We start from the raw sequence: 26,869 nt of genomic DNA on the forward strand, positions 1-26,869 counted from the left end.
ACTGCGGGGAGGTGGAGCCAGAGGCGGCTCTGTCTGCCCCACGCAGAACCAGCACACTTCTTCCTGCTCTCCCGCCCACCTCAGCCCCAAAGCACAGTGAGTTTAAACAAAAAAGGAGAGAAGCTTGTTTCGAGAAGGTAGGTGGCTTGGCTCCCAGGAGCCGCGTGAGCTGGAACAGGGGACAGTACCCTGCTCGGCGTGGGCCTGATCTGCAACCTCGGGTGCGCCACGTCCCGAGACGCAGCTTCCCCACCAGCAGAAGGGGTCATCTGAGACACCCTGCACCCGTGGGGGACAGGGAGGGGCTCCCAGGTGGTCCATGGGACATGTGAGACTCGCCCTGCAGCCAGCGTTACCGTGGGACACGTGAGAGCTGCCCCCCCAGCAGCCAGCGTTACCGTGGGACACGTGAGACCTGCCCCCTCAGCAGCCAGCATTACCGACACCCGCTCTCCTGGAGGCCACGATCCCCACGCACGTCCGGTCTCTGAACACGGCAGCGGCCGACGGCGTCCGCTCTGGGGCCCGGTAGTGACGTGCCAGGTAGGCCTGGATGTCTTCAAGGGGGGCCTGGAGGGTCATGGGGACCTTGTGCTGGCTGAAGGCCGAGGGCAGGTAGCAGTGCTCCCGCTCGCTGTCGCAGACCATGACGAGCTGGTAGTCCTCGCGGTGGGGCTGCGTGCACAGGCCCAGGAGGAGCGTCTCGGCCCGGCAGGCCACCTCGTAGCTCAGCTGGTCCGCGAACAGCAGGCTGTAGACGCCGCGGCCCGGGGAGCCCGGGCACAGGCAGCGGCGCAGCAGCAGCGCCACCTCCTCGAAGGTGGTCTCCGGCGTGCACAGCAGCACCTCGTCGTAGCTGGGCAGGGGCTGCTGCGGGGAGTGCATGTAGATGGCCAGGGCGGCCAGCATCACCTCCGAGTGGCCACAGACGATGAGGTTGGGCTGGCCGACCTGCAGGCCTTTTGGGAGCTGCCGCGTCACGGGAGGCCCAGCCATCCTCGCCAGCCGCGCCAGACAGCAGCCGAGGACCTCCAGGTCCAGGCAGTGAGGCAGGAAGGCGCTCATGCAGGCCAGGGACTGCTCCATGATGACCCGCAGCTTGTCCACCAGGTTGGGCTCACAGGAGACCATCTGCGGCAGCTCGTCCACCACCGTCCTCTCCCGGCACCTGGCGGCCCTGCCATCGAGACTCCGGCAGGCCTCCCACACGTTCTGCGGGGTGCAGTTGCGCTTGATGAAGGACAGCATGGCGAGGGCGGCGTCGCTGGGCAGCCGGCTCCCGAGCTGCGCGCTCAGGTAAACCAGCTGCTCGGCGGTGTAGTAGTTGAGATGGAAGTGCTCGGCACGCTTCTCCGCCACGAATCCCTGCCACTGGTCCAGGAAGCGCTCCATCTGCCTGCACAGGGCCTCCAGCAGCTGCGCCACCGGCCCCGGCCCCGAGAGCTGGCTCAGCAGCTCCACGCCGAAGTCGATGCGGATGGAGACGTCCCTGCGCGGCGAGCAGTAGACCTCGGCCGTCCAGGCCTGGAACAGCATGTTCCCAGCAGAGTGAAGGCTGATGAAGGCCTGCACGAGCCTCTGCACGTTGCAAAACACCTGTTGCAAATGGAAGCAGGAGGCGGGCGTCACAGGGCTGATCACAGGCAGGAGAACCACAGGCAGACCCAGAACCCGGGGCGCTGGGGTTGACGTGCGACCGGAGCACGGGAGCCTGACCCCGGAGGCCTGCCCTCCCCGTCTGTACAAGCTCTTCCTTAGGAAGACCAGAACTTGTCAAGATGAAGGCCACCAAGTAAAAGGTTAAAGACAAAACCTGTAACAAAATGGAGAGACGGTGACATAAACTCATGTGCTTTGCCGGCATGGTGGCCTTAGAGTCTGACGAAGGACACCCGCCTGGATCCCCTGGTAGGTTTGCTGGCTTGTAGAGGAAGTGGGCGACTTACTTCTCTAAGAACTCCCCACCTTTGTGGTAGCCACAAACCAAAGGCCCCGTCCCACTGCGGACGGCGAGCCCTTCAGACACGGGCTCCATGCCCCCACGGAGGCCAGAGCAGCGCGCTCCAGACTCGAAGGCTCGTCACGTCCCCCAGGCGGCTCAGCAGGGCGTCCCGGCCCCCGACAGACAGGGGGCTGTGCCCGAGAGCCCTCACCTCGGAGAACACCTCGACCTCAGTGCTGTTGTGGTCTTTCTTGCCAGACATCAGCATCAGCTTGTTCAGAAGCTCCCCGAGCTCCTCCAGGGAGTACCTGCGCACCTCCTCCTGGCCCGCGTGGCTCTCAGGGAGGAGCAAATGGAGAACCGTGTCTGGGGAAATCTGTGGGACAGTGCGCGTTAGAGGTTGTTTTTCTGGAGGGAGATACCGCCCGCCCCCAATTTACAGTAGCCTGTAAGGGCCACGGCCAGCCGTGCCTAGGATGGGGGCAGCTCACCGGGCCGCCTCTGGGCGCCTGGATCACATAGATGCCTCTGTTGTTGATGGCTGTGGCCAGTGACAGCGATGAGAGCTCCACCGACCCGTGGCTCTCCTTCACTGTTTTCAGCCACTCCAAGTTCCTGGCAGAGTCACGCTGTTGGGACAGGACGAGAGTCTCTCTCTCCCTCCTCCCACCTCCTCCCTTCCCAAGGACATTCACGGCCACCTCTCCCCTGCCCGCCGCCCCTGCGTGCTTCGGCTGTCTCTCTCAGGACACTGCGGCGCGACGCGGCTGTCTCCCCACGTCCCCACCCGTGCCTGGTGCCCTGGCAGCACGTGAAGGGCACCGACTTATACTTATGGACACAGGGACAGGGTGGACAGGCACAAACCAGCTCTCTGTGGGAGGGTAACGCTGACTGTAACGGGGCCGCGAGGCCTTCTGTTCTGTTCTGTCCTTCGGGGTCCCCAAGGCCAACCGGAAGAGTTACGAGGGAAGCGCAGCAGAGGCCTTGGGATGTGCGCGTCCAAAAACGCCGCGTCTGCTCCCTCCACGCTCTTTCCCCCCATCACCCTCCTGCCGCCCCAGGCACCAAGAGCCACGTCTGCTCGCTCAGCGACTCGCCGAGCGGGAGCTCCTCGGGCCCAGGCGAGCATGGTCCACTTACACCGAAACACTTATTTTTTTTCTGATTAAAAAAAAAAATTAATTGACCCCGATCGTGGCAAATACGGAAAATCCTCCAAAGTAGACAGAATTAAGTAACAATTACCACCATTCGAGGAAACCGCTGGTAACATTTTAGCGTGTTTCCTTTCAATGTGGTTTTCATGCCTTTTACAGAGAAGAAATCACTCTTATTCACATGCAATTTTGTATCCTACTCTCTAACACACGAGACAGAGAAGGCGTTTCCGCGTATGAAGAAAAACTTCTCAAACATCCTTTCCAACGTCGGCAGGAGGACCTACCGCACGCAGGGGGTGTGACAGTCTGCCTACGCATGCCCCTAGCTTTGCTAAGCAACGCTTCATGAAACCTTCTCTGCTGCAGGGCCAGAGATCAGACTTGCCAGTTTGCTGGGCAGGTGCTGGTCATTCTCCAGAGCCTTCCACAGTTCTCGCAGATGGCACGTGAACGCGTGGAAGTCCGCGCTCCTGTCCAGCTTGTGCAGCAGGGAAGTGTAGCCCTGCACGGCGTCGTGGAAGCAGGCCACCCGGTCCACGTCAATGTCATTCTCCCCGGCAGAGATAGAGGCCAGGTCCACAAACACCTTCAGCTCGTTGATGCCTGGGGGCGTGGAGAGACAGGACCACAACCCTTACTGAAGCCACAAGCGGATATTCGGTGGGTTTTCAGAGGTTTTGTCCACTTTTGGTTTTTAACGAGAATCCGGGCATCTCTTCTTTTGCCGGTTATGTGAACACCACTGACAGATACGCGACTGGAGCAAACGGCAGCAATGTCCTAGCACCGCACACGGCTTTCGCGGGCCTGACTCCGTCTAAGCCCCGCAACGTCACCACCTCGCACAGAAAGAAACAGGCTCAGCCGGGAAATACTCCAACCGCAGAACCAGCTCAAATCGGTCCTGACCTGTTTCTAAGGAGATCTGAAACCGAAGTTTACCCCCACGAGAAACTCGTGGCCACCAGACACGAGGGACACTTGTGAACCCTTAACTGCTCCCCCCGTGGAACCACAGGACACGCACGACCCAACTGGACACTGAGACCCTTCCGGGAGCGACGGCCGCTGTCCAGGAAGACCCGGTGCTGAAATTCCTTGACGCCCCGCCCCGAAACCTGGATGGGCCCACGGATTCGAGCCCTGCATCGCATCTCCTTACTGGTGGGCCTCGCAGTAAGAGCTTTCTTTCCCCAAAAGCCGACATCATGGTGCCGGCTCCCATGCCCCGGCCGGCAGCAAGCCCTCGCTCAGTGACAAACTATGTTGACATTTACTATAAAAAACAGACATCATTCTCTGGGCTATGTACTCATCAAAGGATGTGTGTCCACGTGGCCCAGAGCCTGTGGTTAAAGACTCAGGGTGAAGGGGGCAATGCAGGCCCCCACTCGCTCCCACCGCCCTCTGTCTCCCCACCACGAATTAATTCGGCCAAAGGCACCTACGCCACAGCCCTAAAAAGGCTGCCGAGCCCCTGACTGGAAAAGAAATGCCTTTTTCTTGTCATAAAATTTCTCCATGGGCAAATCAACCGGAGAGGAAAAACAAAGGGGGGGCCAGCTTTTTAAGAAAACGATGCCTAACTATTCGCAGAAAGCATTCGGAGTTGGGGGGCACGGTTTTCACACCAGAGCACGAGACAGTGTCTCCACAGGAACTGCACCAACATGAAGCACACACACTGTGCACAGACCTACGGCACGCAGACGACTCCTGCCCATCCTTCCCACGGCACGTGGTCAAGGGAAGGGACGTCCCAGAGGCTTCAGAAGACCCTCCCTCCTCCATCTGCACACTGCCAAGGGCCCCGCAGCCCTGCCGATGGGCCGTACCTCCAAGAGCCTCCCGGACCCAGCAGATGAAGTCCTTCCTCAGGGACAGCTCCTGCAGACACTGGTACCGGGCCTCATTGATGTCCTGCAGCAGCTTCTTGGCATGGATAAGCTGCTGGCTGATCTGGTCTAGTTTTTCATGACGAAAGGTCTCAAAGTTTCTAGTCTGCAAGACAAGGCTCTACTGTGAGCTGGACCTGGTCACCGGGGACCCTAGAGTTTGGCCAGCATCACTGACCATCCCTGCGGCCCCACCCCTCAAACCTGCTGGATCTACAGCTAATACCACGTGAGGCTCTACTCCCAGATCTGGACACTATGGGCTCCGCTGCTGTCCCCCTACTCAAGAACCCACTACAGAGGTGATGACCAGGCCCTTGGAACATTCAGGCATCGCGTGGAACACCGCGGAGGCATCCCATCGTGGAACACCGCGGAGGCACCCCATCGGCTCCCGAAAGCCAGAGCCCCAGGCTCCCGGGAGTCTGAGCCAGCATCCCGGCCCCGCCCCAGGCGTCCCTCTCAAATCACTTACAAATCTCAGCAGACTGTGGAGAACACTGAAGTCACCGGTCAGGCCCAAATTCTCTTTGACCTTCAAGATGACCTCAGCCGAGCTGACAGCCTGATGCAGGTGATGATATTCCATGATCTGCTCAACTCGCTTCTTGATCCAACCCTTTTGGTTCTCGGAATCCAGGGTACACATGATCTGGAGGTCAGCAGTGAGGGCGCTGTAATTGTCCACAAAGACCTTGAAGACGACGTCGACTTCCGCAAAGGTGACCTCTCCTGACTTCAGATCGTTGTACAGTTTCACGAACTTGACGAAACAAGGAAAGTACAAGTCGTGGTACACATCTTCCAGCTGAAGCACGCTCCTCTCCCCTTCCTCCTCCCGCTCGCTCAGTGACTTGGCGGCTTCTGCCCAGAAGTCCCGGAAGATGTGGCTGTCCTTCAGGAAGTCTATCTGTTCGGCCATCTCTTGGACTTGGACGCTCAGGTTGTAATGTGTCGTCCACTCGAAGTCCGAGGCGGGCGACAAACTCACCGCGTCGTTTAATCTCTTACTGCCCAGGTCTTCCGAGTGCCTTCTGGCGATCTCTCCCACGTCCACTTGTGAGATCAGAAGAGAAGTCAGCGGTCAGAGCGCCGGTCATAACATCGTTTCCTTTTCCCGTCCCAGCCCCCACTCTGCTCGCTCGCCGGACGTCGGGCCAGCGGGCCAGCGCCCTCGCTGGCATTTTTTTCCTCACTAAGGATCCTGACCTCTCCCCCTCCCCACCCACGCATGCACCGCATGTCACAACAGAGAAAACGCTGCCACTTTGGGGTGAAGGTGACAATTTGAAGACACACACCTGCTTTCACACCATCCCCACATCCTGCACCAATGCCAGAAAAAAGGTTGCTTTTTAAAAAGTCATCGACTAACAGGACAGGGAAGAGCAGAAAAGGAGACCACAGTGGCAAAATTTTAGAACTTCAAGTGGATGGGCCAGTGGCCAGTGGGGTCTTGAGCCTGAGCACGTGGAACCCTGGCCCGCCGTGGGGGAAGGTGGGGTCCGGCAGGCCTCCGGCTCAGGATCCCCGGAGCACGGACGCTGGTGCCTGGGGAGCTGGACTTTGGGGAGGGGAGTGGAATAAGCAATATTGGGTTGAAAGCTGGTTCAAGAAGCGGTCGAAGAGGCTGATTTTCACCCCCACACCCCATTCTACACAACAGGCCGGTCTCCCCACTTCTGCCCGGGGGACAGCAGCAGGCGGTGACATTCCAGAGAGAAATGACACAGAGGGTCCCAGCATCGAAGGTCAGAGGCACGTGGCAGAACAAAGACATTCCCAGACACGAGCTCCACGAGGCTGAAGGATCGGGGAGCGGGAGACACAGGGAACGGGGAGCGGGAGGGGCGGAGGGGGACTCGGGAAAGCAGAGCCGCACGGGCATGCGCAGACTGGACGCCGAGAGCCGCGCGGGCATGCGCAGACTGGACGCCGAGAGCCGCGCGGGCATGCGCAGACTGGAAACCGAGAGCCGCGCGGGCATGCGCAGACTGGACGCCGAGAGCCGCGCGGGCATGCGCAGACTGGACGCCGAGAACGCTCCCGCCTGCTTGTCTCTCTCGACGCCCAGAAACCCAGCCTCTGCAGGCGAGGGGCTGGAGAGCCGAGCCAGCCCAGAGAGGAGCCCTCAGGACACCAGGCCACGGCCGCTCCGAGTCCTCGGCGAGCCCGCTGTGCTCCTCTCTTAATGCACAAAGGAAAACGAGAATTCGCAGAGCCCCGGGGGAGGCCTTCCACGAGAAGAGTAGACGCCAAAACCCCGACGGAGGAAAGTAGCTCAGACGAAACGGGACACAACGTGAGAAAGAGAGAGACCTCTGATTCCCGAAATACCCACGACCTCGGGAAGGTGGGACGCGGCGATCGCACTTAAGAACGGGACAGGAAGGGGACCACCCGGGGGAAAACGCTCCTGCACATGACGCGTATGTGAGGACCGGAGGGAAAAGCAGCGACCGGGAGGCGGAGGGCCGAGCAGAGCGGAGGTGTGACTGGCTTAGGCGTGTGTCTGTGGGGCGGAGGTCGGGAAAGTGAAGACATCGCCACCATCCTCCACGGTGGCCGAGGCCGCAATCTGGAAAAGCGCGTTCCTTCTAGGTGTGGGAGTAAACCACACAAAGGTCAAGGGGATCCCTCGCTTCGCGGAAAACAAACGCAAGTTAAGAAGTTTCTCTCTCCCAGGTAAAATGCTGCTGCGGCCTGGCGTTCTCTCCCGGGGGCCCCTCGGCTTTGTCATAACTCAGGAATGTCACCTCTTAGCAGGGGCTTCACCGCTCTGCACAGTCTCAGGAGGCTGTCCACGTGACTTCTCTCTCTCTTTAGAAAACTCAGCTCGTTCTCTCTGCATTCCAGCACTTTCTTCATATCGCATTTTTTCTCCTGGGATGACAGGCTTTTCTCTGTGGGGTGGGGGGGCGGTGGTAGTGACCAATAGGACAAATGAGCAGCACATCCTTTTCCACGGGGACTCGTTTCTTCCATTCTGCCTCTGAATACACAGCATAGAGGGGCTGCGGGGAGAGTCACGAGGGGCCTCGGGGGCCGTGGGGAGGGGCCGGGTGGGGCGACGAGGGGCCGGGTGGGGCGACAAGGGGCCGTGTGCACGGCCGCGCTGGCGAGACATCGTCTGCGGAACAGCACGGGACGGAAACGGAGCAGGTGCTTCAACCCTGCCATTATGTCGCCACCTTCCTGTGACTTCCCCGAGGAGTGGGAACCGTCTCCCGTCAACTTACTAGCAAGAGGAGCCACCCGCCACGGAGACGACCAACACCCTGTCTAGAGAATCCGCAGGCGGACGCAGGCCTCTGTCCCTGTCGTCCAGGAGCCTGGAGCCTGCAGCTCCACCGGATACTCACTCAGTTCCCAGATGTCGAGAAACTGGGCGACGTGGTTCTCGATCAGCTCCAGGTGTCCAACTAAAATTGTCCTGTTTAGGAGGTCGCCGGTCACTTTAGTGAACACAGAGTCAGCAGTAGCCATCAGCTTCTTGCCATCCTCCGTCAAGTTTGCGAGTATTTTCTCATCGGTTCCTGATCAGAATACGAATGGAATTAAAACCGGCGGGCGCCTCGCTGCCCCGTTACCCCGGTAAACACGAGGACCCTCGACGACCACCTGGCCGCTGTGCCCCCAGCCGTGGGCACGACAAGCAGTCACCCTGTTTCCAGGTGTGCTTCCCCTTCACTGGCTGCACTTCCTGTCCCCAGGAGGCTTAGGTCTCACTCAAATTCGTTTTCCAATGACGTCCTTGACTACAAAGACGATTCCTTGAATGGCCGCCAGCAGCCGGGGAAACGCATTTCTCAGGGTTTTAAAACCTGTCCCCTTCCGCGTTCTTAAACCACACGTCGTCTCCCTTACGGGCCCCCGTCTCGAGAACCCCCGCGGCAGAATGAATTGTGCCGAGGCCGCATCCACAGCCAGCGAGGGATCCGGATGGTTTCGCGGGGCACTGCCACAGTACGTGGAAGCGGCGAGCGCAGTGCGGAGCGGCTTTACTCTGCACATCCTGGCGATCTCGCAAAATTCTCAGTGTGAATTCTGGGGTCAATTTAGAGGGCAGAACTTAAAAAAATGCTCAGTTTAACCACCGGAAGATTTCTCTCTGAGTAACACAATGGGAAGACCAGAATTATCTGTGCCATTAAAAAAAACATGGCCGCTTAATTCATAATTGCAAACTCCCAGCAGCGTCCAAGTAGGTAAATGGACAAACTGTGGTCCACTCAGACAACGGAATATTATTCGGCAATTAAAAAAACAACAACAACAACAACAAAAAACCCGTGAGCTATCAAAAGGAAACTTAAACACATATTGCTGAATGAGAGAAGCCAGTCTAAAAAGGCTACGTACTGTATTGGATCCAAATACGTATTCTAGAAAAATCAAAGCCAGTGGGGAGCGTGAGGCACAATCAGGCGGTGAATCCGTGGCGTTGCCACAGCGACGCGTACCCTCACGCATTTCTCCAAATGCAGGGGATGCACGTACTTGACACTGGTCCTTCCGTTATAATAAACGGACCCCACGAAAGCGAGACAATAATAGACGTTCTTTGGGGGGTGGGCAGGGGAGTGTGTAAATATGGAAACTGTAGTTCTTGTTCAATTTTTCCATAAACCTAAAACTTCTCTAAAAAATAAGGTTTATGGCTTAAAAAAACACACACACGAATATAATCCTCTCGGTGAGCGGTTTTTAACGATGTACATAAAAGCCCCGCATCAGCGACCCGGCTTCACGCCTACGAGAACCGGATGTGAGCTCCTTAGCTTTTTCTTTTTGGCTGTTCCAGTAACTTGATGAAACTGAGGCTCAGAAGCAACTAACTTGGGACTTTTAGGTCCAAAACTAGTGCTTTTCCACTAAATCCGAATCTGATGCACAGAAACGTGAAAATAACATTTTTGGGGCAACACACATCTCCCCTCTGGGATCGCAAAGCCCTCGGGGCAGGACTAGGGTGGGGGATGCAAACAGTCATCTGTGTTCAGCACGGGTCATCGATCCTGGACTGGCCATTCACATCGGTCTCAGAGTGACGGAGTGGGCAGAGCCGGACTCCTCGGGCCTGGGGATCAGGGTGCGTCACATCCCGTCCCCCACTTCCATTTCCTCATCTGAAAAACGGGGACCTTCGGGACAACTCCAAGAATACGACCTCAGGACGGTGGCTGCTGCACAGCCGGGTGCCAAGGACCGTCTGCTCGTTATTCACATTCGAGGCACCCTACGCCTTGCCAGGTCCCCGCCTCCAGTCCGCTCCCTTGGTCAGGCGTCAGCCCACCCTGAGTGTCAGGTCAAGTATTATGCCCCCTGTGACGGTCAGGAGGACACCAGGTGGACACCCCCTGTGAACACACCATACAATTTGAAGAGATGCTTGATGTCTGGCCACGTGAGCAGATGCTTCAAAACCTCAACCAAGTCATCCACGGCTTCCCCATTGCGCCGGGGCCAGGACTTGGTGATCACAGCGGACACGAGCGTGCAGAACTTCTGCAGGTCTGTGTAAGAGAGGCCCTCGAGGACACTGGTCTGAGACTGAGAGGAAATGAGTAAAGACAGGTACGTTTAGGAGGCTTCTACCGGCTCACGTTCAAATAACAGAAGTAAATCACACAATAGCGTTTCAGAAACCTCCGTGACTTACAAAGCTTCAATACAAGCGGGAGAGTAGTTTAACTTATCTTTCCTTGGGGCGTTTTGTTTGCCTGTGAACCGACTCTCTGAGCGATGAGGACCAGGGATGGGGTGACACGCACACGCTGACACACACAGCCCACACGTCACAGCCCCTTCCTCCTGGCTCAACGGCTAGTTTCTACATTTTTCCTGGACTTTCATACCACAAAAAAGCACCAAATGCAGTGTGAGTAAAGCATTCGTGCACGATGCACTTTGTACTTCTTCTAAACTGTAATTCTTTCCGAGGCTGGCTGCAAACAGCTCGTATGTTCTAATTCTCTTCCTGCTTCCTCAAGAAACAAAATGTTTTCCTTCTTTAGGGTCGAAGTTTTTACAAAATGTTTCAGTAATTAGTAAAAAAAAAAAAAAAGAAGAAAAAAGTAGGGCAAATTTACAATAGATACTTTCTGATATTTAAGGATAAAAGAAAGCCTTATCCAGCAACATGTAAAAAGGATTATACACCACGACCAAGCGGGATTTATGCCAGGGATGAAACGTTGGTTTAACATAAGAAACCAGTTAATCTAATACAGCATATCAATAAGAAAAAAAATCACACAATAGTCTCAGTAGATGCAGAAAAAGCTGTCGAAGAAATCTATCACCCTTTTGTGATTAAAAAAAAAATACTCAAACTAAAAATAGAAAGAATCTTCCTCAAACTGATCCCGGGCATCTCGGAAAAGCCCACGGCTAACGTCTCACTCAACGGCCAAGGACCGAAATGTTCTTCCCTAAGGTCGGGAACGAGACAGGATGTCCCCTCTCTCCACCTCTGTTCACCATGGATCTGGAGGACCTGCTCAGGGCAGCTGGGCACGAAAAGAGAGAAAAGGCACCCGGACTGGAAAGGAAGAAGCAAAACTCTCTCTATTCACAGATGACATGACCTCATGTACAGAAAACCCTAAAGCACACGCACACGCACACGCACACACATGTGCACGCACACGCACACGCACACACGCGCAAGGAGGCCGTTCCTAAGAGGCAGCATGGGACACAATGTCTTTCCATTTAGCAGGAAAAAACCCTAAGTGAACTGATGGAATCTTTTCACCTTCGGACGTTTTTCCTCCATAAACGTTTTGTCGGCCTTTGGCGTCTTGTATTGCACACCTGCTGAGCAGTGTTGGCAAAGCAGTAGCCATGATAATAAGGGGGACATTTAGGAGCAGCCTGCGAGAGCGCCTGGTTCAAGGTCACATATGAGTGGCTGTGATTTACACCACGTAGCAGCCACGCAGCAGCAGGAAGCTAAGTGGCATTTCAGGGACTTGGTGGAGGGAGTGAATTCCAGAACCGTCCCTCCGGGCCGGAGGCGGCCAGCCTTGGCCTGTTCTTTGAGTCAGAGCCCATCAGAAAGCAGCTGTGAGCCCACGAGCACTTCTCAGGTGGGAGGGCTGCTCACCTGGCAGGCCGAGCTGACGGCTTCGATGACGCAGTTCTCAAAGCATTTGGCCACACTGTCTTCTGAGTCTGCAGCTGCCCAGCTGATGTTGCAGAAGGCGGAGATCTGGGAGAGGGGATCCTCCTGCAAGACCGCGAGATGGGGCTTTGAGAGGTTTGGGGAGCTGCACGCTCAGACTCTATGTGGTAAAAATCCCTTGTGATTTTGACTTTCCCGTTATTTCATTAACCCCCATTATTTCGACCTTCCTCCACCCTACTCTAGCACGCCCTCACTGGCCCCAAACTTCAGAGCAATCAGACTACAATTCAAGGAGCCTCTAGTCCCACTTTGCAGAAAAAGCTCCTGGCATGGCAGTTTGCAAAAACAGGTAAGGATTGAAAAATAAGAGAGTTTTCCTTGCATCTGTTTTCCTAAAAACATCCATTTGATAATTATATATGAAATTCTCATTAAAAAAAAAAAAAGCCCTAATTGTCCTAGGGTCATGGGCCTTAATGAGAATGAAGAGTGTTTTTCTGTGTTCCTCGCTCATCACTCGGTTTAGTAAGGTTCCTGTCACCGACGGGCCACTGGGGCCACTGTACACTGGGGGGCACTGCCCGGCACGTGCCTCAGGCTCCCCAGGCGGGGGGACCCCGTTCCCTGACTCTTCTCTGGACTGTCACCTGGAGTTGTGGATCAGAAGCAGAAATGCAAAGTCATCTTTACCCCACGGCCTGCGCACAGTAGGGCGTCCATCCAAACGCACCCCGCCGGTTGTCACTAACTAACGCGCTAGTTTAGCGACAACTTGCTCTGCCCCCAAGGAGAACAGCCCCGGCTCCTGGTACCTGTTTCAGCCTCCCTTCCATGTCCTGCAGCAAGATCTCCTTCCAGCCGTGCTCCCTGGGGAAGTCTATTTCCACCAGCCGCCTCCAGACCTGCAAAAGCCACACGTGAGGACGGCCACCACGACAACTAAACGCTGCGGTGTAAGTGTATGAAAACAGACTATTATGGTCACGCGAAGAGCACCGAGCCCAACTTTGTCACCGGCGGCCTGCGTCGCCGGTGAGCCCGGGCAGCCCACCTTAGCCTCGGAAGATGGTTAGGGCTTTTACCCTGCAAGAATCTCCCTCCAATGTTTTGCTTTGAAAAACGCCGCTCTCGCGAGAATGGCGTGACAGCCACGGACCTCCAACACTGCCAGCTTTCAACACGGCGGCTTCCTCTGCCCACTGCTATCGCCCGATAAGCGCTCTGGTTCCCGAAGCGCTGGCAGCTGAGCTGCAGATCCCACGCCTCGTGGGCCCGAAACTCTTGGGCGGGCGTCTCCTGACACGTGGCACGCCCAGGACAGCCCACGTGGGCGTGACACTGCTCTCTAGAAGGGGGCCCTGTCCGTATCGTTCCCGTTTCTCGCTCCCGTCCTGCCTCTCCGGGTCCACGATCCACTCTGGGGACACAGGGCACTCGGCCGTCATGGCTCCTTTCCAGACGCATTCTCCGGCCGTCGTCTCCCTTTCTCTCCCAGACGACGTGGAAAAGTCATTTGCGAAGTTCAGGCCACTGTCCTGCAGCGTGTCTCTTGACCCACCTTGTCTTGGAACTCGCCCTCGACTAGCCTGGAGCGTGGACGTGCTGAGCCATTTGAAAACGCGCTTCCTGCAGGGTCGGGCAGGGGTGGGCGTCGGTGCCTCCAGGCGGGGAGGCTGCTGCCCCTGCTGACCTGATGCCGGGAGCCCCGTGAGGTGCTGCCCCAGCGGGCCGAGGTCCGGGCTGCCCTGGGCTAAGACGTCCTCCGCCGGATTTCCGCTTCTCCTGTGTAAAGCCCCCTTTTCTGCTCAGTATTAAAACATCCTTGGTGGCGGGGCCTCTGGACGCCCTGTTTCCTAACACGTTTTTCACTGCCGATGTCAGCATGTCTGTGGGGCCCGCCTGAGCCAGGTGATCACCCCCGTCCCAGAGCGATGGTTTTCTACCGCAAGCGTTTCGTCCGCATGGAGCAGTCAGCATTCTTCTGCAAAATTTTTAAAAAGAGCTGTCCTTTCTCCTCCTCCTCGTTCTGCCTAAAGTTTTGCGGAATTCTCACCGACTCCTGTTGATGCTCCTTGGTCCTAGACCTGGCTAGTGGGAGCCTCTGCGGGCTAGCTTCTGTTTCCTTTTTTTAAAAAAAAAAACGAGGAAAATATTTAATTTACGGAAATGCCGCGAAGGTGGTACTGGGAGTACCGTGTCAACCCCGATTCCCCGAACGCCAGCATCTCGCAGTCGAGCACAGGCGTCCGGGCTCAGCACGCAGCACGGAGCGGGGGACCCGCACGCTGGAGCCGCAGACGCGGCTCAGACCCCGCCGCTGCCTTCCACGACGGACCCCCGGACAGCGCGCTGCCGCCCGCCCTGCTTCCTGGGGACCGTCGCCGTTCCTCTTCTGGCACCCCGAGGCGCCCAGGCGGGCCTCACACTTCTCCGGCCCCAGCCAGGGACCCAGTGTCCCTCCCGGAAGCACGGGTTTCTTTGAGCCGCGATGGAATCGGAAGCCACGACGCACAGGCCTGGGCGTCACTGCTGTGGGCCTCGCGGCGGCGGCGGTGGAGCTAGGCGCTGTCACTGCCGCTGTGGGAACCACGTCCCCTGCTTCCTCAGCTCCTTCCGACGCTCGCTCTCGCTCTCCCCGCTGCGGCGAGGATGGCCCCGGCCTCCCGCGGCGTCAGCCCCCGTGTCCCTTCGCTCCACGTCCCTTTGCTCCGCCTTGGAGCGCTCACCTAACAGCCCAAGTGCCACATCCGTGCTGCCACCAACAGCCGAACTCGCCACGCACTCAAGATGCACGTGCGTTTTCTCCGTCCGCGGGTGAGTGCCATGCCCTACGTACTGGGTTCACCGTCTGTCCCTCACTGGACAGGCGACGAGTGAGGGCCATCTGTCCCTGTGCGCGCAGTCCCTGCTGTGTGATTCTCTGGCCATCCAGCTGAAGTGGCCCCGGAAGGAAACAGCCTATTGAAGTCGAGCTAAACGCGGCCGGCGGGCCCCGGGGTCGGGCGGCTCGGCTCACTGTCAACTGTGTCCTGGCGCCGGGCGGCCTTGGGAAACTCTGCAGCTGCGTCTGCTGTGCTCTGAGGCCGAACGGACACGGGCGGATGGCCTCGTCCGCCTGAGCGGGGACCCCGGCCCCCACTCTCTCTTCATCTCCCAAACCTCGGTTACTTCCTTTGTAGAACGAGGTGCCGGCGACACCTGCCTCCGGATGGGCGTTCGTGGACATTTTAATTATTATTATTTTACCCTTATCGCCGCGTTTAACTTAGTCTTTCTCTCATGTCACTGGGCCAACAGCTGTCCCTAACTCCAGCTTCGTGGTTGGGGTTGACCCCATTCGGAATCTTGAAATAATATATAATAATTCAGTTTGGTTTGGGTGGCATTTCATTGATCTGAAACCTCAGACCAATGATTGGAGTAAGGTTTTCTGATCTTCTAATTAAAAGTCCTAAATTGAAGTTTGCAACTTTCTATCTTTCTTTGGTTGGGGGGCACATGTTCTAATTAATTCCACATGAGGGATCTATATTTGCAGTAACTTCCTCTCTGGATGGAAAGCAGGCACTGACATGCACGCCCGGGGCCCATTTAGGGGCCAGGAAAAGTCTGAATGTTGGTCGTGAGGTGCGGATCTGGGTTACGCAGCCCCACGCGACGCAGGAAGGAAAACCCGCAGGGTCGTCTGTGGTGTGAGCGAGCTTGGCACCCGCTCCTGCAGGAGCCACCGGCCCCACAGCCACTGCTCACGGGGGCAGCTTGGCCTTTGTCCGCAAACCTTCTCCCCTGGGCTCACTCCTCGGTGTTCACCCCGCTCTGGTTTCCAAGAGGACAAGGGAAGCAGGCCTCGCTTTGTAGAAACGGGATGTGAAGGTGCCTCAGTGGAACCGAGCCCTGTCTACAAGCCAGAGGCGTCACGCCCCACACGGACGAGGCCTGCGGGGACCTCACGTCAAGGCTGCAGGGCATCGTAAGTGGGTTCCGTGGTCTCCCCGACGCCTGAGAAGCCAACAGGTGGCAACTTCCCAACGTCCAGGCCACAGGAAGAAAACAGAAAGGTGCCAAAAACCAAAACAGGAGCCCGCAGCACCCCCTTCCTTGGATCCCCTTTCGGCCCCCGCCCATGACCCCCCAGCCACGTCTGAGGCCCATCGGCTCGAGCCCAGGACGAACCGAGCGCTGCCCCTGCCCTCTCCTGCGCCCCTTCCTGCTCCCCCTCCTGGCCCCCTCCCGCCCCTCGCCCCAGCACTCGTCCCATCTGGAGACCCGCCCCCCACTCCCCCCAGGCTGATCTCTCTGCTCCTCTTGTTGGGGCGCCACTCTGTGCAGCTTCCCTCACAGGTGCCTCTTTTTCTCACCTCTTTTGTCCGTTTCCGAAGTCATGAACCCAATTCATAACCTCAGCACCAACTCGAACTCCAAATGCCACCCCTGCAAGCCACCGCCCAGAGACCTTCCCGTGCCAGCCGGGGAGTGGCGGGGCCTGAATCCACTCATAGACGGGAACCGAGGCCAGCCCGGGCCAACAGTGCCCGTGACAAGGACGGTCCCAGGGGTCACGGCCCGGCTCACCTGGACCTCCTGGTGGTAGGTGAACTTGACGGGGGACGCTCCTGCAGGCTGGAACATCCTCTTCCTAAAGACATCCCCAAGCCAAGTTCTCGTAGTGTTCAGAGCTGCCTGGATGACGGTCCCCACTGAGGTCTTCCCACTGCCGTTCCCTTGTCCTTTTGCAGAAGCCTGTCACCGACAGGACGGGGAGGGGTTCGGGGGGGCGGGGAGAGAGCGGGAGTTAGCGGCCCGGCGTCTGCGCTCAGGGCTGTGGCGAGCGGCTCTCGCTCGGCTTTGTGTGCCGCACACAGACATGGTCACACACGCAGCCTGCGTTTTCAAAGCGCTGTGATTTCCCCAGAGCTTTTGGGTTCACTCCGAGCGGGCGGTTGGGGGAAAGTCAGGGGACAAGGAATGGCACTGATGGCCTCTGCCGAACAGTCCCTATACGATGACAGCCGGGGGCTCTGCAGTGCTCCTGAGCCCGAGGAGAAGCCTTCCGCTTTCTCCAGGCTGGGGGGGATGCACCCCCAAATGGCAGAGCCCCCAGCAGCTCAGAGCAGCCCAGCTAGTATGAGAGCAAAGCCCTAGGCCTGAGGGATACCAGCAGCCCACCTGCTGGCCAAGAGGTGAGCCCCATCCCCTGCCATCAGTGAGCCTTCTCCCTTCCCCCCGCTCCCCCACCCCTCTTTCCTTTCCAGCAGCTCTGGCCCAGCCCCCACCTACACAAGGTCAGTCCCAAGGCCCTGGGAGGGGCCCTCGCGGTTCGGCTTCTAGTTCTGTATGGGTATGCGTGCTGCTTCTTCAGTAGACACCCCCGAACTGCCTCAGCGTCGGGACCCCCAAACTTCGATCTGCTGGTGCTCCACCCTCCAGAGCTACTCCCCGAGAACCACCAGGGCCCTCTGCCTGAAGCCTCGGGATGGTAGGTGACAAAGCAGAGGCCAGTCCTGCCCCAGGAGCTGAGCATTGAGTGGACAGACCAACAGCCCACAGACAGACAGACAGACACGCCCGCCGCCTACGGCAAGCGCCCAGATGGGAGTGCAGAGGCGGTCCCCCGGGCGCGTGAAGGGGACCCTCTGCCCTGGCGGGGGGTGCTGGGCAGGGACGCGCTCAGGTGCTGACAGGAGCGCCGTGCTCAGGACAGCGTGGCCGTGGAGGCGGCAACCGGCTCCAGCTGAAAACCGGACAAACTGGCCCTCAAAAGTGCCTGAAGGGCACGGCACCTTCTAGAACAAACCAGAAGCTTTGGCCGGGTGTGCACGCCCTCCGTGATGAGGCCTTGCCCAGGCCGGGGCCTCGCCTCCGGCCACAGCCTGTGCCCACTCCCCCCATCTGTGCTCCCAGGGCACCGCGTGCCCACCGGCTCCCCGGTCACCCACTGCCCCACAACTACGCGCCCACCGGACGGCCCTCCGCGGTCCTCGCTGCCGGGCCCTGCCCTTCCCCAACTCGGCTCCCGGCACTGGGCACAGGGCCAGGCACACAAGGGCGAGAAGAGGCCGAGCCTAAGAACCTGCTCCCGAAACTCACCTCGCTCCTCGATTTCCCACCCGGTGCCCTGTCAACCCCATTAACCCTGTGCACCCAACCAAAAGCTCTTTAAAAAACTCAGCACGTACTCCTGTCTGGTTTTTTTTTTTGCAACGCTTTTTGTTTTCGTGGCATAGGAAGAGTATTTTGACCGTGGATTACGCTAATCCAAGAGCCAAACCAACATTTAAGATCGTCATTTCCGCAGGGAAATAAACCCCAAATAACCGGCAAATTTCATTTGGAAGTTGGCAGCTGCCGATGATGGCTTAAATAACACCCGCTTCGGGTGAAAGCAATCATCGTATCAATAATATGATTTTAAAATGCGTCTGTGGTATTTTAAAGAACCAAACCAAAAGGAATCAAGTTAAAACATGTGTGATCGTCACAGTTCCGACTCGTAACACGGTTAACTCGTAAAGAGTCTAAACATAAACTCGCTTCTCTAGCACCTACATCTCACAGCTCATAAACTCGAGCGGGTGAAGACCGCGCGGCAATGAGAAAGCGTGAACGGCTGACACATGCAACGCCATGGATGGATCTCGGAGACGTGACGTGAGTGCAGCAAGTCAGATGCAAGAAACAGAAAGTTCGAACACGGGCAAACTAATCTGCGGTGGCAGAGATCGCAGGCGCCATCGCCCTCGGGGGGGGACGGGCGGGGGGCGGCACGGGGCGCCCACCTGTGTGGGGAGGCACCGAGGTGTGCACGCGGGACCTGTAGCCTTTGCTTCTGTGTTTAAGATAAAACGTACAGGAAAAAGCACGGGTGAGCAAGACCACGTGGTCGTGCGTGGGGACGAGGGGCTTCTGCCGTCCCGGCCGCTGGCACTGCTGTCATTTCCCTGTCATCTACACACTCCCTCTGGTGTAAGACCCGGGAGGACAAGGGCGCCTACGGGTCCTCCAAAATATCCTCGATGCCCGGAACAGAACCAGCATCAACCAGGCGCCCAGCGATGTTTGACGAGGGAACCAGCCACTCTGGGTCATTTCTGCGATTCTAGCATTAGCCGACCTCCTTTCGAGCTGAGGCTGCTTGGAAGTCCATACGTGTCCTGAGCATGAATGACGTATATGTGCCCCACTTACCGCTAGAGTGTTAAGTATTATTCTGCAAACAATCTCGGCAGATAAGGCAGGCATCTCATAAAGGGCCGGGTCTTTTGTGAGTCTGCAGATAGCTTCATGAATTCTCAGGCACACAGTCAAGTAAGACTGTACCAAGGGCTCCTCAAGAATCCTACCCCGCAAAGAGTTAAGAGAAATCATTGAAGCGATTTGGCAGAAGTGGGAAACAGTACTGTTATCCACGATGAGTTCCGTCCCTTTAAAGCGCCGACAGGTAAGGCACTGATTTGACCCCATTAGGTTCAATTAACAGCCGGAAAATTTCAATCCATCTTGAACTCGTGACCGAGACAAAAAGAAAACAGAATCCTTTTGGTTGCCTACGGTCTGCAGCGTTTTAACAAAAAGTGAAACTATTCCAAGGGTCGTCCCTGATTTGAAAAAAAGCTAAGGATGTATATGACTAAAGATTCACACACTCCGTAAATCTGAAAAACACTCCAAAAGATACAGGGAGGGAAGGAGAAGGGAAGGAAGGCTGGAGGAACGTGTCCTGTGCACAGAGCCGCGTCCGGCTACATGCGGGCCAGAGGTGACAGTGAGCGAGTTGACCAGAGCACAAGAAAGGGTTCGCTGGGGCGATGCCCTAACACCCGGGGTCAGGGGAGGGCCCCGAAGTCACAGGTGCTTGACGCTCCGGCCTCCGCCTTCCTGAACACCCTAAGAACTCAGCCAAGGTGGAGGTGCTGCCGGAACCTGCCCCTCCCGCACCGCTTCCTGTCCCTTTCTGCAGGTGTCAGAAGTCACAAAAACCCGCAGGAGCAGATGGCTTCAGATAATTACGTAAATAAAGCTACTCGGATTTTTATTTTCAACTGGCCCGACGGTAAAAAAAAAAAAAAAAAAAACGTGAAAAAACTAAGTAATGCAATGCGGGACATGAGGGTGAATATGCCGCATGGGGATGATCATTAGAAGTAAAAGGAAAAAATGCGTAGGGAAAAAGCCCAGATGGAAAGAAGCCGAAAATCTTAGCAGTTTCTATCTATTATCGTCCCTTTAAAAATAGGATGATTACATCAATAAGCTGAAGAAAGAAGAAGGAAATACATTGATTTATGACCTTCTGATTATGGCCGCAAATATGGGACAGCGCCACACAGCGGCAGGTAGCTACATACGTGTGGCTTTTCTACTCACTTGTCCTGATAAATATCCAGGAGTTGCAACAGCATTTTCAGAACATTCTCAACATCCTAGGGTGGCAAAGACAAGAAAAGCAAGAAAGAAGATTTAACGATGACGCCGCTGGCTTCGCTCAGACAGACCCGAAAAAAATTCCACAGAAAGAGGCCCCGCCGATGAATCCTTCTCCTCCTACAAAGAGGTTTTGAGGTGCTAGGCTACTACACTTCTATCTCTCACAAATAAAATGTGGGATTTAAAACTGTACCATTTTCTCCACTCCAAACTTGGGAAGGAAAGAGAGTAAGCGTGACGTGGGCCAGCGCCCATCCTGCCTAGCGCGAGGCTCCGGCCCTCGGAGACGGGGACCCCTTCCAGTTCCCTGGTTTCTAAGGGTTTCGCCCTGTCCGGTTTCGGAGAAGAAGGATCCCGGGCTCTGCACGTTTACTCTTTGACGGGCTTGTGCTAAGGAAGATCTCAAGAGCCTATTGCAGGCGACGAACCTCCAGATTCACGTTGGAGAGCTCCCGAAGTCCTCGAAGCCGGTACGAAGTCCCCAGGAGACAGTCCAGGACACGCGAGGGGAAGCGGCACAGGTAGTCGGAGAAGTTGCCCATGTAGGAAGCCAGGTGGCCCAGAGGCAGCAGACTGAACCAGGATCGAAACAGGTGTTCGTCTACCTCCAGCAAGTGCTTCTTCTCCTCCATGAGCTGGAGCAGCTGCTCCCTGTGGGACAGCGAGGAGGAACAGAAGAAGGTGCAGTGAGCCCCATAACACAGACCGAGGTGAGGAAAATTAGGTCCGAGGGGAGGGCGAAAGCCCGGATTTTTAAAAATCATTTAAATGCGGAGTAGTGAACTGAATGAAAAGTAAATAATAACATACGAAGAATTCGGCCAAATGGAGGAACCTGGAGGACGTGAGGCTAAGCGAAATGAGCCAGTCACCAAAGGACAAATACTGCACGGGTCCACTGTCAGGAAGGACCTAGAATAGCTCCCATTTCTTTTTTGTGGTGAGAACGTTTAAAATCGACTCTCTTAGCAACTTCCAAGCATATAAGACAGCGCTGCTAACCAGTCACCGCGCTGTGTCGCCCAGAACTTGCAGCTGGAAGTTTGTAACTTCCGACCAACGTTAACTTTTGGAGGCGTCGCCATGGTATTTTCCAAAGTGGGGGCGATGCTTTACGAATGACACATCTGGATGAGTAACTGAGCGCCATGGGTCAAACGGTGCGAGTGAGCCCCAGCAAAGGTCTTTAAACTATGCTCGTTCCGTAAAATTATATTGGAGACCCCAAAAGATGATGATTGGGAAATAAATAAAGCAGGGTGCCACAGAAGCGACGGGGGCGATGAAGAACATACGGCTAACGGTTCAGGACGTACTAACGGCCACTTCTGCCCAAAAGACAGACAGACACTTTAGGGCCAAGGCTAGTATCTGTCATGAAAGGCTAAATTTCTCCTAGATCATCCGTATACCACTGGAGGGCATTTAAGAAAATATACAATTATATAAATAATCTTAATTTGGCTTTAATTTCAAGAAGTTCCAATAACAGTGAAGACGTAATAACTTAATTTAGCTCATAGTTTTAACCCCTAAAAACCTGCAGGCTGGTGCCCTTTGGATCGGGGGCGGTGGCAAGGCCTGGAATGGTTTCTCTGACAAAAGACACCGTACACGGGGGGCGCTGAGCTTAGCAACGAGCTGCGGTATCCATCTTCTCGTACGTAGTTCACATTTATGTCTTCTCTGATTGCGATTTGACTTTCGTGCTTGAAATCGATTTACCATTTTTCTTCCATGGATCGTGCTTTCCGCGTCTTTCCTAAGAAAGCTTAGTTTGCCATAAGGCTGGGGCTTCGCCGCCTCAAGATGTGCACGTCCGATGTGCGAAGCCTTGGCCCTGCCCGCTCTGCTCTCGGGCATTTATTACGAGGAGAAACTAGACAGGGACAGGGCAAGGGTGCTCATCCGAGCAGGGCACAGAGCGACAGCAGGCGACAGTCCCCACTCCGTAACTGCCGCAGGAGAAATGAAGGACTAAGCGGCTGGTATAAGGACGATGCGGATGTCCACCTACTGACCAAGGACTGAGAAGTGGGAGGGGAAACAAAAAATGTTGGAAGACAGAATACATGACCTCTGGGCCGTGGCTCTCCAGCACGGAAGCAGCCACATATCCACATTTGGACGAAACCTCGGAGATATGCCCGCTCATGCCAACGACCCGATTGTCTCCGGCACTGTGACAGGCTGTTTTCGTAAGTTTCTTTATATGTCTTGTAGTTTAGGAAAAAAACTTGAAAGAAATAATTTTACAAGACGTGGCACAACACCCGCGTCCCCAGGAGCAGGCAGGACAGCGCCGCTGAAGCCCAGCGCAGATCTCAGGGGACAGTGTCCACTCTGAGACCTCCACGTAGAGGTGCCCACTTACTGATCTGCTCTTCGTTCCCGAAACTCCGAGAAAGAGATTCCTTCGAGGGCTGCCCAGGTGTCCTCGGGCTGAGTCCTGGCGTCCCTCCCTGGAGGGGACCGCTCCATACAGCGGTGCAGCACAGGCAGGGTGCCCACCCAGAGGTCGACCTTCATGTCCATGCTCCTTTGGCACAGGTTCACCAGCCACGTTCGCCAGCTAGACAGGGAGCAGAACCCCACAGTGAGCGAGGGCAGCCAGTGTCAGACGCACCTGCGGGTCTAATGTCCTATCAGGAAGTGCCAGCTCCTCGCACAGGGCCGGTCTGAGTGACTAGAACAGGGAGAAAGGGAGACGGGGTACCCCCAGCAACCCCCGCAAAGCATCGGGCACTCAGCAGGCCCTCAGGCAAGCCCCCCAGAAAACTCCTGACGGAGTCGCCACACACCGTAGTGTCTCAAAAGCAGCATACTCAACATGTCATAAAATTTTAACATAGATGCTATGGAAAAGGCTGGAAGGATGAATGGTGAGTGGTAAAATTATGGGTAGTTTTTATCCCTCTATGACAAGCGCTGATTTTTATCAGATGAAAATCATTACAGATCGCTATAAAATCTTTTCACACACACACACACACACACACACACACACACACACACACACACACACACACATTACACTACCTCGGCGATGTCTCAAAGATACAGCTTAGGTCTCTGTGAAAGGCATCTGGCGAATTGGCATTGGAGCAGAGGAGGGTGCATAGCAAGGCCAGGTCATCGGGTGACAAGGGAAAGTCAAAATTTTCCACCAAGTTAAGGATAATTAGGCCCATTCTCAATTTACTCTTCACTGGTCGGTCTTCGGGCAGAGGGTCCCCACTTCCTTCCTGAAATGGTGCCACTTGCTTTGTCAAATGATCCCACAGGTCTTTCTTCACCTGGCCCAGGAGAAAAAGAAGACACGAGATCATGGGGCTGAACCCCTCAGAACTGCCCCGTCAGTGGTCCCCCAGTTCCGTGTCAGCTCAGCAGAGGCCGATGCCCCTGAGGGGCCTATGGGAGAGTCGTCCCACGGCCCCGCCTCCCCATGAAACACCGAGCACCCGCCCCTCTGGGCCTGGCCACCCTGGGCCTTCGGGAGCTGCCACCAACACGGCTGTCCAGAGACCCCACAGTGGTGGCAGGCCTTCAGGCTGGGGTTCAACTGCCATCTCAGAAGTGGCCCCAGGTCCGTCTCTCCGTCTCAAAACTGCCCAGGCCACACCACAGCAACCATGGAGATGCGATTAAGGAGAGTTCCACCCTTCTTTGTACTCTGCCTAGAGGCCAGGCGAGGAGGAGGGTCTAGTGGGGGCGGCGCCAGGCGAGGAGGAGGGTCTAGTGATGGGGTGGAGCCAAGTGAGAAACGGGGTTCAGTGAGGGGCTAGGTGAGGAGGTGGGTCCAGCTGTGAGAGGAGGAAGAAAGTGGAGGACGGAGAATTCCCGAGAGGCAGAGCGACGGGCACAGGGGCTGAAGGGTACCTGCCCCCCTGTACCCATCCCACCGAATGCAGGGGGTCCTCTGGCGCTGGGCGGCGCGGCAGCAGGGGACGGCCACCCCGATACCTGCTTCTCCTCGTACTGCAGCTCCTGCCAGGGCTGGGCGTTCCCTTCGTGGATGGTGGGCATGTGGACGACAAAATAAAACTGCTTAAACTGGGTGAAAAAGTTCCTCAAATTGATGGCGTTCCAGGTCTGGAGGACGCCGAGGAGGCGGTCCAGCATGACGCAGGCGGCGATCTGCTTCCCCCTCATGACGTTCTTCTTCGTCGTGTCCCAGATGTGGTTGAATAATCTCTGGAACTGCCCGGGGGGTTTCATGCAGATGATGTCATCATACTGATGCCAGTCTGCGTCTGAGGGGTGAAGGGACAGCGTCACATTCCAGGCCACACGCGGCCCCTGGGCCGCAGGGGCAGAGTGCGAGCCTCAGGGCGGCCAGGAGGCGGGACCGGCGGGCGCCTGTGGCCGGGCGGGGCTCTGGGGGGCAGCGCCCAACCCCAGCGGGGAGCAGCGTGAGACCGAGGCCACACGATCCGGTTGGCCTGAAGACACTGGGAACGCATCTCTGGCACACTCGACGGCTCGGCAAGCTTGGCATGGAGCCAGCTCCCTGGGCCACGGCTGCTGGGAGGGCGAGCGTGCCACACGCAACAGCGGCCCCGTGAGCGCCTGAGGACCACCTCGGCAGGAACTTGGTGCCAGAGCCGCCGTCCCCCGACTAGGAACCGCAAAGCCCACCCCACGAAGGACCACACCGGTGACGCAGCAGACGGAACCCTCGCCAGGGGCACAGGCAGGGGCTGCACCTTACGCCCAGTGCAGAGGACACCAGTGGAGGCCGGGAACACCCAGTAAAATCAGCGGAAACATAATTAGAAGCCAAAGAGGCCGACGAGAGGGCCAGAGGCAGCGCGAATGCGTACGAGTCGCAGACTGCCGTGATGGGACGGGCCTCCTGCTGCTGGCTGCAGCGACTCCGCCACCCGTCCTGCCCCGCGACGGCCTGAAGCTATTGCTCAGGTCTCAACTGAGGCATCAGCTCCTGTGGAAACTTCCCTTCCTCTCTGTGTCCCTTCTATAGGGCCTGTGGGGCCCACGTGGGGACACAGCGGGCCTCTCTCGGTTTTACAAAAACGCCCTGGCCCTGTCAGACAAAAGGTGAGGTGAGAGCTGCTGACTGGGACCCGTGGACGCGGTGGGGTGGAGGGCGCCCCAGCTGAGCCCTGGGCAGGCACACGTCTGGCCTCAGGAGGGCCAGACAGGCAGGGACATAGACGGTCTTGAGCTCGCAGAACTTACTGGAAGAATAGAAATGAAACATTGAGGTTCCGAGGGACTAGAGCAAAGAGACGTCAAAGAAATTCCAAAAGTCAGAAAAAGTACAGCGAAGAACGAGGAGACAGGCGGAGAGAAAGGGCGCGATCGATGGCCAGAGCCACGGCCCAGGCTGCCGGGCCGGGTTCATCGCCAGAGCGGATCGGACGGCACGGAGGGAACACAGTAAAACAGGCGCCCAGACGCCCGGCACAGCGCACATGCCGCGCCCGAGGCACGCAGCAGCCACGGCGGCCGCAGGGGGCTGGGGAAGGGCGGCCGGCGGACGCTGCGGAGCAAAGCGGACACGCAGAGCTGGGCCAGGCACAGCCGAGCAAGGCAACGCGGGCTCACAAGGACAGAGTGCCAGCTGTCCGCGGTCCTGCGACCAGCACGCACGTCAGCCATCTGGGCACCCCCCCGAGTCGCAGGGCCGAAGCCCCGGCACCCGCCTCCTGCTGGCCTTGCCACGGGGCTCCTGCTCCACTGAGAGGTGCTGACAGGTTTAGAAAGAGCAAGGACGGCCACCTCTCTGTCCCTGTCCCTGTCCCTCTGCTTTGGGAATAACTCCTATGTTTATTTAACACAGATCAACCCCTACAGCACTAAACGGAGCAAAGCACAAAACTCTCAATCGACAAAGTCCCAGCTCTTCCCGGACAGTCCCATCCAATCACCTGGGCTCCAGCAGTGACTCCTGACACCTGGGGAGCCAGTGAGGACCTTCCCGGCCCCCTCGTCCATCCTCGGCTCCTCGCTACCTAAAACGCCTGTCCCAACCCGCCCGACTGGGGCTCCAGCCCCCAAGATGTTCTAAAGCAAAGCCCACGTGAGAAGTGGGGAGCCAGAGCCCAGGCACGGTGACAGACGGGACACAGCTGTCAGAAGCCAACAGGCCGGTCTTCAGAAACGCTTCCGACGTCGAAGCGGCTTCATCTACTAGACCCGTGTCATCCGGTCTTCCGAGCACACGTGGGATGCTGGCCACACACGAGGCATCAGGCCACAGAGAAGAGGACGGCAGGTTGTCCGAAGTAGAGCGCGTGTAGACGGGCCACGCACAGAGCACACACGCGTGCGCACGCACACCCCCCGCCAG

General features: G+C 56.9%; 1 protein-coding gene across 1 annotated transcript in view; it reads right to left on the minus strand.

Annotated features, from left to right (window-relative positions):
* The window catches only part of RNF213 (ring finger protein 213), an 89,067-nt gene that overhangs the window by 39,855 nt on the left and 22,343 nt on the right, over window positions 1-26,869 (minus strand). Inside the window, exons 13-30 of the mRNA XM_039859857.1 lie at window positions 24,520-24,809; window positions 23,596-23,852; window positions 22,931-23,128; window positions 20,985-21,207; window positions 20,497-20,552; window positions 19,318-19,468; window positions 16,705-16,872; window positions 12,945-13,034; window positions 12,112-12,234; window positions 10,373-10,553; window positions 8,352-8,536; window positions 7,757-7,901; window positions 5,476-6,056; window positions 4,941-5,106; window positions 3,491-3,708; window positions 2,434-2,571; window positions 2,154-2,318; window positions 441-1,596 (exon numbers count right to left, since the gene is read on the minus strand). Of these exons, the coding sequence (XP_039715791.1) occupies window positions 441-1,596; window positions 2,154-2,318; window positions 2,434-2,571; window positions 3,491-3,708; window positions 4,941-5,106; window positions 5,476-6,056; window positions 7,757-7,901; window positions 8,352-8,536; window positions 10,373-10,553; window positions 12,112-12,234; window positions 12,945-13,034; window positions 16,705-16,872; window positions 19,318-19,468; window positions 20,497-20,552; window positions 20,985-21,207; window positions 22,931-23,128; window positions 23,596-23,852; window positions 24,520-24,809 (4,491 nt within the window). The remainder of the gene's footprint in view (window positions 1-440; window positions 1,597-2,153; window positions 2,319-2,433; window positions 2,572-3,490; window positions 3,709-4,940; window positions 5,107-5,475; window positions 6,057-7,756; window positions 7,902-8,351; window positions 8,537-10,372; window positions 10,554-12,111; window positions 12,235-12,944; window positions 13,035-16,704; window positions 16,873-19,317; window positions 19,469-20,496; window positions 20,553-20,984; window positions 21,208-22,930; window positions 23,129-23,595; window positions 23,853-24,519; window positions 24,810-26,869) is intronic.

This window comes from Pteropus medius, unplaced genomic scaffold (genome assembly GCF_902729225.1).
Source record: "Pteropus medius unplaced genomic scaffold, Ma_sr-lr_union100, whole genome shotgun sequence".
Taxonomy (NCBI): Eukaryota; Metazoa; Chordata; class Mammalia; order Chiroptera; family Pteropodidae; genus Pteropus; species Pteropus medius.